The 13839-nt window shown below is 44.3% G+C and overlaps 1 protein-coding gene across 2 annotated transcripts in view; it reads right to left on the reverse strand.

The window, feature by feature from the left end:
* RNF170 (ring finger protein 170) overlaps positions 1 to 13839 on the reverse strand; it is a 33104-nt gene that overhangs the window by 6378 nt on the left and 12887 nt on the right. For both annotated transcript variants that reach the window (XM_061134862.1, XM_061134864.1), the window contains exons 3-6: positions 11165 to 11240; positions 9538 to 9646; positions 4416 to 4489; positions 261 to 371 (exon numbers count right to left, since the gene is read on the reverse strand). In XM_061134862.1, coding sequence (XP_060990845.1) covers positions 261 to 371; positions 4416 to 4489; positions 9538 to 9646; positions 11165 to 11240 — 370 coding nt within the window. The remainder of the gene's footprint in view (positions 1 to 260; positions 372 to 4415; positions 4490 to 9537; positions 9647 to 11164; positions 11241 to 13839) is intronic.

The following is a 13839-nucleotide window of genomic DNA, read 5'->3' on the forward strand; positions in this document are numbered from 1 at the left end:
TCCCTCCAATGTTTTCTATTGCTTTTCTTTGGCTGGTGTCACTTTCTTAACAAGTTTTATAACGCCATTTTTAAAAGGTAAGAGAACTAGTCCTTGGGAGAGCTGTAAACCAGTTGCTGTAAACAACAACAAGAAGGTAAAGAATTTACCCAACACATACAGACTTTTCACAGCTAGAGAGTATTTGCTGGTAAATCTCACTTCACAAAAGACAAGTATCACTCCACTCTTAACTTTGCACCTGCTGCAACATTACTTACAGATCTGGGCTGCCCTGAGAATCTCCGGTTATAATCACTGATATCCTGATGCAATGAAACAACATCCTGAGACTGGTCATTTTCACCAAATACTGGGAGCAGTAAAGTCACCTGGATATTACAGAAAAAAAAAAAAAAAAAAAGTTGGCACACCTTTCTAGAGCATTTATTTTTTTCATCTTATGTTAGTATTCAGTAAAATGAGATAAGCTTCTGAATTTGAATTTCGCTCATTTCTTTTAACAAAGGCCACACAGGAGAGGAAAATAAGTTATTGTTTCCTTACAACAAAATTCAATTCAAAATGTTGTTGCGCTCCTATAAAATAAAATGAGCAATGGTTCAACGACTTTTCAATCCTCACCAGGGAGCAAGTCAGTGGTTCTCTTTGGGTTAACATATTTGAAGATATGAGAATGATGAGAAAATACTCAGGAGCAAAGTGACATAAAAATATATACTTATTTTGAGAGAGAAAAATTAGGGATTTCATCTTCAATTAATATCATGATTACTTATCCTCACCGGCATCTGAATTCTCTTTGAATGCCACCAACCACAATACAGACATGAAGCTACTGCACCCATCTCTACCACGATCAAAAAGGCAATTCTTGACACTATCGTGTAAAGCAGGGTTTAACCCTGTTTCCTCTGTGGAGAGGTGAGGAGGATCACAAACAGCCCGGGGCTACACTTGGGTAATCTGAAGATGATGGAACCTCGAAAACAAGTACATTTAAAATGTAAGAGCCCCCAGAGAGATGGGAAACGGTCAGGATAGATCTGGGTTTCAATCATCTCGCTGTGGGCTTGACCCTTCCTCAGATCGGCTGCAGAACCGGGACTTGACTGCTCAGATGCTTGCCAAGCAGCAAAACACGGGAGCCACCAAGAGCCGCAGGTGATAGGAACAGCAGCTGCAGCCGCCTGTTAATCCAGTGAGTTCTTCACGGAACATGAACTGAGCGCCTGCTCTGGGCCCGGCTTCCCTGGGGCTCAGACAGTGAAGAATCCGCCTGTGATGCAGGAGACGTGCATTCGATCCCTGGGTTGGGAAGATCCCCTGCAGAAGGGAATGGCTACCCACTCCAGTATTCTTGCCTGGAGAATCCCATGGACAGACAAGCCTGGTGGGCTACAGTCCATGGGGCCGCAAAGAGTCGGACACGACTGAGCAGCTAACACTTACTCTGGGCGATGCACTGTGCTAAATGCTAGATACACAAAAAAGTGAAGATGTGGCCTTGCCCCCCGCGTTCACAATCCCCTAGACAGAAGAGGAGGCAGGCTTGAATGCAGCGGTCATAAAGCACTGGGGTAGGTGTTATAATGGTGCCAGCGGGTGAGGACTTCCTCTGTCTGGAGTGTCTCAAATGCCTGACACGCGGGCTTGCCCTAGGAACATGGTTGGACCACTGGTGTGTCAAGTGTGCATGCTCAGGGGAAACGTGTGAGCCTGTTCCAGTCATGGGCAGCAGCCTGCGTGCGATCCCCAGTGAAGCAGGTGGTCAGGCAGGTAGACGAAGGGGTCGCTTCCTCTGCAGTTGGGGAACCTACAAGCTATCCTATTTAAAAGAACAGCATCTCCACCTTCTAGCCTCTAGCCAATGCAGGTGTGGTCCAAAGGATGCGAACATACATGTGCTTTGTGAAAAGCCATGGGGGCGCGGCAGGAAGAGGGAACAGATGGCGGAAGCAGTCTCCGGTGCAGACCTTCGGCCTGGGCTCCGTGTTGCTGGCAGAGATGAGAGGTGCACCGGCAGGGAAGCTTCAGTGTCAACTGCCTTGGGCCGCACGTGAAATCAGCCAGAGAGGTGGGACCAAAAAAATCATTTTTGTCCTAATCACATGACAAAAAAGTGTGACGGAGGCAGAATCTGGAGATGAAGAGGCAAGAAGGAAAGAAGAGAAAGCCTTGAACCTTTGTCTCTCTGACCAAAAAAGAAAGAAGTGACGGTGGGGGGGTAGTTGATAAGCCAGAACCACGGCTGAGAGGCACACACGTGTGTTCGTTTCTGTGTGTGTTTGTGTTTCACAATACATTCTATACGGTTTTATTTATACAGTGTCCAAAAATCAGGCAAAATGAAACCGTAATCTAGATGAGCATGCTGAGGCAATGAAACTATAAAGAAAATCGAGGAAATTGGCCTATTAGCACAGTCCAATTAAGATGGTCCAGATTAGGACTATTAGGGTAGTTAGGACAGCAGTCCTAACAGTCACACAGTGGTCACCTCTAGGAGAGAAAGGTGGCGAGGGTCGGGGGAGAGACTTGGACAAGGTCCTGCAGAGGCTGCTGGGGCTGCAGCCAGTGTCCAGCTCCTCATCGAGGTGCTGGTCACTCCGTTCAATTCAGTTGTTCAGTCCTGACCAACTTTTTGCGACCCCATGTTCTGCAGCACGCCAGGCCTCCCTGTCCATCACCAACTCCCGGAGTCCACCCAAACTCATGTCCATCGAGTCATGATGCCATCCAACCATCTCATCCTCTGTCGTCCCCGTCTCCTCCTGCCTTCAATCTTTCCCAGCATCAGGGTCTTTTCAAATGAGTCAGCTCTTCGCATCTGGTGGCCAAAGTACTGGAGTTTCAGTTTCAGCTTCAGCATCAGTCCTTCCAATGAATATTCAGGACTGATCTCCTTTAGGATGGACTGGTTGGATCTCCTTGCAGTCCAAGGAACTCTCAAGAGTCTTCTCCAACACCACAGTTCAAACGCATCAATTCTGTGCTCAGCTTTCTTTATAGTCTAACTCACATCCATACATGACCACTGGAAAAACCACAGCCTTGACTAGACGGACCTTTGTTGGTCACTCAGGTGTGGCTGGGCGGTAAGTCAGTCAGCTGTACTTCTTTATCTTGTCTGCTTTTCTGTATGTCCACGAGAGTTGACAAAGGATTTCTGAAAACCTGTTGCTCCTTCTCTGGCTGTTCTGTGGTCTCTCTGGGTTGGCGCCTTTCCCATCTCAGTAGGGCTGCCAGAGGGAGCAGATGGAGGCGCTCAAGTCTGGCTTCTCGACTTGGAAGCTCTCTGTCCTGCTCAGGACTTCCATCTGCCCTGGAAGACCTCCCACATGTTCAGGACTCATTTTCAGGCGTATGTTTTAAATGAAAAATGAAATATAAAGGAAATTTTGAAAAACCATGTACAGTTGATGGAACACCCCATTTTGCTATATTTATTAATTTAAAAACAAAGAACTTTGGTTTCTTAGAGTTTTCAGTATTTTGTGTCTCCGGTGTCAACGGAATTGAGACCATTTGGCGCATCTCACGTGTCCTAACATTTCAGCCTTAAATATACGTTTAAAAAAGCTCACCGCCTCCCTCCTGATGTAGTTTCTATATCAACTAGGATGGTCTAATCTGTTCTGATAATGCAATGTGGCTGTTGTCGCCAAAAGAGACATTTTTTTTTTTAAAGTATTGTTCATCATTTAAAGCTATCTGGATCCTTACCATGGAAGGGTAGATTAAAAATAAAGTACAACCAAAAAACAGTTTTTTTCAAAAGAAGTCTATGTGGGGGATATTTGCTTAACCCTGATTGCTAGTTCAGTTATTTCTTTGCTGGAGTTACAACAAAGACTTCTTAGGGTTTGGGGTGTGGGGTGGGGGACTCATTCACCAGCTTTTTTTCTCACAACAACTAAAGGGATATCAAAGGGAATTTCCTTCTTTGGGGCATCTTACAGACATTTAAAAAAACAATTGAGAAACATCATAGAATCTTTGCATAAATGAAGTTCTGCTAAAAATATAAGAATAATTCAAGAGTCAGATACAGAAACTACGTAATCGTGTCCAACTCTTTGTGACCCCCATGGACTGACTATACAGTCCATAGAATTCTCTAGGCCAGAATACTGGAGTGGGTAGCCTTTCCCTTCTTCAGGGGATCTTCCCAACCCGGGGATCGAGCCCAGGTCTCCCACATTAAAGAGAGATTCTTTACCAGCTGAGCTGCCAGGGAAGCCCAAGAATACTGGAGTGGGTAGCCGATGCTTTCTCCAGCAGATCTTCTCGACCCAGGAATTGAACTGGGATCTCCTGCATTGCAGGCGGATTCTTTAGCAGCTGAGCCACAAGGGAAGCCCAATTTACAAAATGGACTTGTATAAATGATGTTCTCTGGACACCAACATTACCGTTTGTCTACAGATCGGACAACTGATCGCCCCAAGCCACGAACCGTATCTCCAGTATGCAACAATGCAGGTACCTAATGGGAACAAAACATTGATACCCACGTGAAGTCCATATATCCCAAGAAAGTTTCATATATCTGAAATATTTTAACAACATCACCTACTTTAGAATGTTTTTTACTTCATCTAATCAACTCCTCAGGCAAATTCAAATCTAATAACAATTCCTAGCCACTGAAATATATTTTAATTTAAATTACAAGCTATGAGACAAGCATTTTTACAATCGAAAGCAAGCATGAAGCCAGAAACTATAAAACTCTTAGAGGAAAACAGGCAGAACACTCTGACATAAATCGCAACAAGTCCTCTTTGACCGACCTCCTAGAGTAATGGAAATAAAAAGAAAAATAAACCAATGGGACCTAATTAAACATAAAAGCTTTTGCACAGCAAGAGGAAAAGAAAACCTTCAGAACGGGAGAAAATAATTGCAAACCAAGCAACTGATGATTACTCTACAAAGCATACAAGCAGCTCATGCAGCTCAGTATCAGAAAAACGAACAACCCAATCAAAAAACGGGCAGAAGATCTAACAGACATTTCTCCAAAGAAATATATACAGATGGCCAACAAACACATGAAAAGATGCTCAACATCACTCATTATTAAGGGAAATGCAAATCAAAACTACAGTGAGGTATCACCTCATACCAGTCAGAATGGTCATCATCAAAAATACTACAAACAGTAAATGCAGGCAAGGATGTGGGGGAAAGGGAACCCTCTTGCACTGTGGGTGGGAATGTAAATTGATACAGCTTCTATGGAGAACAGTATGAAGATTGCTTAAAAAAAAAAAAACAACAAAAATCTAGGAATAAAACTACCACATGACCCAGCAATCCCACCACTGGGCATATACCCCAGGGAAATCATAATTGAAAATGACACATGCATCCCCACATTCACAGAAGCACTATTTACAACAGCTAGGACATGGGAGCAACTCAGATGTGCATCAACAGACGAACAGATAAAGAAGCTGTGGTACATATATATATACACACAATGGAATATTACTCAGCTATAAAAAGGAGTGCATTTGAGTCCGTTCTAGTGAGGTGGATGAACCCAGAGCCTGTTATACATAGTGAGGTAAGTAAAAAAATAAAGACAAAGATCGTATATTAATGCACATATATGGAATCTAGAAAAATGGTACTGATGACCCTGTTTGCAGGGCAGGAATAGAGATGCAGACGCAGACAACAGACCGGTGGACACAGCGTGGGGAGGAGGGGGTGCGCCGAACTGAGAGGGTAGCACTGACATATATACACTACAGCGTGTAAACTAGACAGCGAGCGGAAAACTGCCGTACGTCACAGGGAACCCAGCTTGGTGCTCTGTGATGACCGAGCAGGGTGTGATGAGGGGAAGGCAGGGAGGCTCAGGAGGGAGGAGATAGATGTACATATGTGGCTGAGTCACGTTGTTGTATAGCAGAAACCAATATAACATAAAGCAGTTATCTTCCAATTAAAAAAAAAAGCAAGCATGCATTAAACTGCTTCAGGGCTATGAGGTGCAACAGAAATTACTGCATTTCTTATGTAAAATAAGTAAAATAATTGAACAAGATTGTAAACATGATAACCGACAAATCGGTGTCAATTTTCTGTTCCAAATTTGATGCATACATTATAAAAACACAAGTTCCATATTTTTAAAAGTTTAGAAAACCAAGTTATTTAAGTAACAGTAATTAGGTAATATGAGTAAGGAACCAAAGGATACAAAGATTACTTGCTTCCTGCCCAAATAAACTTCATAATCCAGTTAAGTAATTTAGTCAGGTTTTATATTGGATGGATTGGACTTCTCTGCTTAAAGGTGTTGACGAGCAGTGAAACAGCCAAACACAGCCTAACAGGAGGATTTACAGACTCTAAAAAGTGGTGGTCTTTGAGCTCTGTGTATATACACTGAAGTTCAGACCAGTAACAAATCAAGAAGGAACATTTTTTTAACACTGGCTGATATTAACTGAGCCAGTTCACGTTCTTCTCTGCAGGCCCCCGTTTCTCGGATTGTCCGGGTTCCATGGTGCCTCTGAACTAAGTGCTCCCTGGCGCCTGCTAAAGTCTTCTGTTTTCTTCCTCGCCTCAGCCACCCAGCTTAGCCCTCTGTGTTCCTTGTTCTGATTCTTCCAGATCAAACACACGTCCACAATTCAGAGCGAGCACTGACAATCGGCCTGAGGATGCCAAGGCGACGTACTCACATCAATCAGAAGACAGGTAAACCCTGAACCGTCATCTTAACTTTTGGGACAACAGGAGTACAGAATTTGAACCCAACTTTGTGGGGTCGGTAAGATGTAGTTCGGCAGAACACAGGAGGGGAGGACACTCCAGGTTTTACAATTAAAAAAAAAAGAAAGAGTATGTGCCAGAGGCCGAAACACTGGTACCTGAGGAGCCTGGTGAGCAAGCCAACGGCTGAAGCCACGGCTGGCCCACTTGGATGTTAGTGACTGTGGGGGAAACTGGTTCAACAATTTAAAGATGAATTTAAATGCCAAACCACCTGTATCTGGGATCTTCTTCTGCTCTTAAGAGTGCTGTGTTAGATAATATTTACTAAATACTTTGAGCAATCTAACGCCATATGGAAACTACTTGAAAGCAAAGGATCATAAATCTATGAGTATTATTACCATCTGTAATGATGCCTCAGATCTATCTACTACCTCTTCACCCAAAAAGTCCAGTGTGCTTTGACACATATTGACTGATTTAATCTTATTTCCACAAATTGGAATGCAGGCGTTCTTGTTTGCACGTTACGTAACGGCCGCTCGCCTACACTGGAAAACTGTGGGCCAACTAATCAGACACCCGGTTCACACACATCTGCTGGGATGCGCTTGATGCTTTTTCTCACTTCCTCAACTTTTCCACCTCTTTAAATGGGAGATCCGGGACGTCCCTGTGGTCCAGACGGTAAGATTTCACCTTGCAAAGCAGAGGGTGTGGGTTCAAACCCTGGGTAGGGAGGACCGGCCACATGCCTCCTGGCCAAAAAAAAAAAAAACAAAAACACCAGGAAGTACACAGCAGGGGCAATATTGTAACATGCTCAATCAAGACTTCAAAAATGGTCCACATTAAAAAAAAAAAAAAAGTTAAAAGTAAATAAATAAAAGGGCGATCCACCTCAACTGGACGACGGGAGAGAAGACTCGATGACCTGAAGTCAGACCACCATCTCTCTGGATCTATTTATTTTGTAAAATGGAAATGAGGCCGCACAAGACCACTGGAGAACTAGATACAGTAATGTGGGTTACAGATGCAAGGAAGGGGACGTGGGGGGCTGCTGGCATCCTTGGCTCTGTAAGGGCGCAGAGCTGGAGTGCCCCGCACGCACCTCGTATCTATATCCTTGAACGGCTGTTCCAAGAAACACACTCCTGTTTACTGTGAAGTTGAATAACTAGGTGCTGTGGTTTTTTTTTTTTTAACCTTTGGACCCACAGACGGTAAACTAATGTGTCCGACAAGTAGAGCAGGGTTAACAGGAGGAATCTAACCTATTACCTCAGACCCAGAGGTAAAAAGAGCAAGCGCACAGCACAGCGATCTCTCGGCTGCCTGGGTTATCTGCTCAGGGCCTGGCCTGGCACACAGACTCCGTCCAGCCAGCCAGACCTCCCCGATTCCCAGCACCAGCCTGGGGTCTCAGGAGAGAGGACGGACTCAGCGAGGGGCTCCAGCTGACAAGGAGCAGTGACCAGAGCTCCGAGCAGGGAGCAGCTGTTTTCTCTGATGGCTGTTTAATTCCCCCCACTGCTCTGATCATGTGTTACTTTGCTGCTCACCAGCACTTCCAACAGATAACTAAGGATACACCCTGAAATGTTTTACAATTCGGTAGCTCCTTAGGCTAAAACCTGCGGGAAGAGGCTGAACTTAACGGATGAGGCAATAATGGGACTGGCAAGCACTGACGGAAGGAGCACGGGGTAGAGAAAACCCTGTGTCAGCTGGACAGGCTCCAAATCCTATTTCATTCCCAACAGCATCAACAGGGACACGGTGTACCTCAGAATTCTGAATCTCAGACAAAGGATGCAAAGGGGAGAAAGCAACACGCAGATCAATGTACGCTACATTCTTAATCAGTCTGGACGTGGAAAGTGGGTACAGCCTGGGAGCAATCAGAACCCCATCTTGGTTCAAATGGAAATGCTCCCAATAAAAATCAGGTCTAGTGATGACAGAATCCTTAAGTAGAGAGTCGCGGTGTAAACCACCAATCATGCAGAATTCAGCCCTGGCTTTGACGTTAGACCCGGGTTTAAAAGCGAGCCCTGCCTGGCTGCAGCTGGGATGCCCTCTGCCAAACGTCAGCACCGCTGCACCTGGGTCTCTTCGTCTGTGGGCTTGGAGGAGATGCGGGTATGTTGTGTCCAGCACACAGGAGGCATGGAATAACTGAGCTTCCCCCATCGCACGTGACCACAGCCAGCAAACAGCTACAGGATACCCCGCTGCTCTCGATGAACTCTTTCTGGAAGGTCAGGAAGAACACCCAGGGGTAGACAGGGTGACATCAACGTCCCATCTCGTTCCTCCACATGCTCCAGGGTTCCCGAGCTTCTGGGGGTCACGCAGGAAGAGAGGGAAGAAACTCCGTGTCGACTCAGAGTGAAAAAGGGGTGTAGCAGAGCTGAGGGAAGGTCTCGGGCAAGGTCCCCGAGGGAAGACCCTTCCTGACCCTTTGGAAAGAAAAGGTAACAAATGAAGACACCCAAAAAGTGATGAAAAAGGAGGGCTTCAGCGACTCCCTCGTGGTGCTGACACACTTACTATTCAAAGAAACACAGTACTGTTTACTGAGGAGGTGAATAACTAGGTTGTTTTTTTTTAAGCCCTCGGACACTCAATAAAAGTGGCTGGCAAGAAGAGGAGGCTCCCGGAAGCAATCCGTCCTACTCACAAAATACAGACGGTGACGGAGAGGAAATAAGAGGACTCCCGCTCACCTGCACACACACACAGGTCTCGTCTCAACAGTCCCTCTGACCCAGAGGTAAAGCGCCGTTGGCTTACCGCAAAAGAGATGTCCGCAGTTGGTCTCCACAGGGAGGGAAGCTTGGTGCAAACAGATCGGACAGTACATGTCAGTGTAGAACTGCTGTCGGGCGGCAGCAGGCGCATCCTGGGGAGAAAAAGGCGTGCACGGTCAGACACGACACGCGCGGGCGTTGCACAATCAGCTGCTTGCTCAAGTACACTTGAGGATACAGTCAGGACTGCGTAATCCTTGCATTTTAGATGGGCACTCCGTGAAGGTCTTACAGGTTTGATAAACTCACGAGCCTCTGCTGCTCTTCTCCTGACCCTACACAGGCTCTACCTTTCTTCCTGAACACAGTGTAAACAGGAAAACCTCGACCAACTCTGGAGGGACTCTATTAGAAAGAGTTAAGTTATGCTGAATTACTCTGAAGGCTGAGCTAAAGCCTTCATTCGCTGAAGAACACGAGAGGCCAAACAACTCTCCAAGTGTTAACTTTCTTCTAACATCTCTTTCATTCATACATTCCTGACCATGTTATGTGCTTGGAGATTCAATGACATAGTTACATGGGAAATCACTCTGTAAATTAGAAAACACCATCCCAGCAGGAATTATTGATAACAAGAGCTCTGGAACACAATACTACGAATATGTTTACACTATTTCTGTGTCAATGCATTTGAAGTTCTATGAAGCAAGAATTCTCGTCCATTTAGTTCATGAATGAATGTCCAATGCCTGGAACAATATCTGGCATATGGTAGATGGTTAATAAACAAGAGGTAAATGGATATATCATAAAAACTCTCTTTGGAATTAAGGCTGGATTGGTGGGTAGGCAATCAATTTTTAATTTTTTTTTTTTTTTTTGATGCTAGCTATCTCAGGTGAAGGTGTGCTATGCTTCAGTCACTTCACTCCTGTCTGACTCTTTGTGACCCCGTGGACTGTAGCCCACCAGGCTCCTCTGTCCATGGGATTCTCCAGGCAAGAATACTGGAGTGGGTTGCCATGCCCTCCTCCAGGGGATCTTCTGACCCAGGGATCAAACCCGTGTCTCTTAACATCTCCTGCATTGGCAGGTAGGTTCTTTACCACTAACACCACCTGGGAGACCCCATGAAGGTGTATCATATCCTACTTAACCCAGCCTTTATGAAATATATTTCTGGTTCTTGGTGAGTCCATACAGCTAGAAACAAAGACGAGGCAGAGGAGAGTGCTCCTCTCTGCCTAGCTAGTTTTGTTAATTTTGACCAGAGAAGGAAAAAAAAAAAAAAAGGAAAAAACCCACCTGTTATAGTCATTTATCTGAAGGTCTTAGGGGAATATATTTTAGAAAGAGTAGTTTTTCCACCACATTTCATTAAAGCCAACGAGACACTGATTTTCTCCTTATCAGTTAAATAGGAAACTGCTGTCTTTTAAAGTAAGTTAAAGTTAGCACATGAAAATATCTTAAATTAGATTAAGGTTAATCATTTGCCTAATCTGAAAATGTACAATCAATAGGATAATGAAAGGCAACTCCAAGCAGGAGAGAAGCCCATGCTTCGGTGGAAGGAATTTACTGATATTTCATCACGATTTCTTATCCAAAGGGAGTAAGACTATGCCCTCCTCACACAAACGCACAGACCTGGGTCACGACAGTACCTGTTCTGTTTGAAGCTGTTCCCGAAGCACCCTCACTAGCTCTTGGTTTTCTGGGTGAATATTTTGATGTGCATTTCTGTTGAAGAAACACATAGTAAAGTTTTAATATAAAATACTGTCTGATGAATCAGTTTTCCTTCTGGATCTAACTTTTGACCTAGACTTCTGGTAACGTGAGAAGCAGAGATGACGGCCAACACCTGTACTCCAGCTGCAGGACTGAACGTTCCAGGCCATTCTGAGAGCACTGATCAGGTTTAACTAGCAAATGATGAAACCCACAGGCCAAGCGCCTTGGGGACTGAACGTAATTGTTCTCATATAGAGAACAATTAACACATTTATTTCTTCTGTAAAATGTCTCGTGTTATTACGCAAGACACATCTTTTCCATATCTAACCAGGTCTTTCTCCCAACTTTTCACCTATAACAACAAAGGGACAGAGAAAAACGCAAACCAAAAATATACGACGTAGCAAAGCCCAAACCTATCATACCAGCAATATCTTAACATTAACAAGACGTGGATGGACTTAGAGTCCGTCATACAGAGTGAAGGCAGAAAGAGAAAAACAAATACTGCATATTAACGCCTATATGTGGCATCTAAAACAATGGCACAAATGAACCTATTTCCAAGGTAGGGATAGAGACGCAGACGCAGAGAGCGGACTTGTGGACGCAGCGGGGGAAGGAGAGGGTGGGGTGGACTGAGAGAGTAGCACGGACATACACACACCACCACGTGTAAACAGACAGCCAGAGGGGACCTGCTGAAAAGGGAGGTCAGCTCTGTGCTCTGTGCTGACCCAGGGGGGTGGGATGGGGGGGTGGGATGGAGGCCCAAGGGGGAGGGGATGTATGTGTACACACAGCTGATTCATAACACTGTACAGCGGAAACTAACACATTGTAAGCAATTATACTCCGATTCAAAAAAAAAAAAAAGGGTCAAAGGTAAGATGTTAGTGGCTGATACAAAAGGACAAGAGACCTGAGGACTGAACATCAGCAGTGCTGCTGCAGGGTGGGAAGCGTAGATTTACATCTGAATCGGTTTAATTTCATTTGGCTGGAGCAGGTTTTTCTAAACCTAAATCTCTTTTAATGGTAATATTTCAAGTCCACTCTGCATCGGTGTTAATCTATAGAAGGACCTTTACTCTCTGGCTGAATCAATATTCCCCAGCAATTAGAATTCCATGTCAGCATTACAATGGGATAAGAAAAATTATACATATCCATCCGTTGGCTATTTAATTTTTAGTAAAACATTCAAATTTTAGAAAAGAAAGCTGAAAAATATAACCATTATTTCAGAGATGACAAAAAAAGCAATTTAAAGTCAAATATCTAATCAGAGGCTTGACATCAATGTAATGAAACTGCTTGAACTCTGTTTAAACATCTTATATTTTGGTGGATTATTTATTTTTAAATGTTATGTTCTTATGATTGAATGAATGAATCACTGAAAGAAAGCCACTCTGTGGGAAAAACAATCTGTCCAGGAACAGGCTAGGAACTGTCTCATTTACACACTAGTATGGGCTTCCCTGGTGGCCCAGATGATAAAGAATCTGCCTGCAATGCAAGAAACCCAGGTTGGATCCCTAGGTTGGGGAGACCTCCTGGAGAAGGGAATGGCTACCCACTTTAGAATTCTTGCCTGGAGAATCCAATGGACAGAGGAGCCTGGTGGGCTACAGTCCATGGGGTTGCAAAGAGTCAGACATGACTGGGCAAGTAACATTTTCACTTTTTCAAACACACAGCTAACTGGAAATTCTTGACTCTTTGACACTGCAGAACCATTCATTCCCTTTCACTGAAAAAAAGTCATGAGTTTCAGAGTGTGTGTGTGTGTGTATATATATATATATATAAACCATGTCACTGGAAGGTATTTCTTTTAGTTTCTTTCCATAAAAGAGAAGATATAAAATTCTTATATCTGATAGAATATTAGAAAGTCAAGGTGCAGCCAAAGAAAAAGAAAAAACAGCCCAAGATTCTGATCGTGGTGTGAGTTCAGGTAACCAAACGTGACTGGCAACTCTGGGTACAGAACCAAAAATCCAGAAAATGGGACAATCCAGATAGACTGAGAGCTAGATTAGAAAATCTGGAACATACAGAGACACATATAGAGCAAACTGCAGCGTTGTCATTTGTGACTTGTGCTACAGCCCATGACGCCAAACCTAGACGTCACGCCTGGCCCACCTTCCCCAGGTGATGTGAGTCAGCCAATCTGGGGTTTCTGGGTCAGCACCAAGGAGGTGGTCTGCAATGCTAAGACACTCGGCATTTCCTTCCCCCAGAGGAAGTAGTCCTGGCCTGAAATAATCCCTACTTTTGCGAATAACTTCCTTGCCCCACCCTCCTTCTGCCCATGAAACCCTTCCATTTCATACAGCTCCTCCGGGCACCTCTCTACTTGCTGGACAGGAAGCTGCCTGATGCATGAATAGCTTAGTAAAGCCAATTAGATCTTCAAATGAACTGGCTGAATTTTTGCTCTTTAATACTATGATCACCTTAGTGATGAGAAAATGATTGCATTTGACACGAAGAAGGTCTGAAGTGAGATGCCAAAGTGAGTGGGTCTACTATGAAACAGAAGAACACTTATTGTTGTTGTATCTATCAATGATTTATGGTCCTTCTAGGT

The sequence above is a fragment of the Dama dama genome, chromosome 32 (genome assembly GCF_033118175.1).
Source record: "Dama dama isolate Ldn47 chromosome 32, ASM3311817v1, whole genome shotgun sequence".
Taxonomy (NCBI): domain Eukaryota; kingdom Metazoa; phylum Chordata; class Mammalia; order Artiodactyla; family Cervidae; genus Dama; species Dama dama.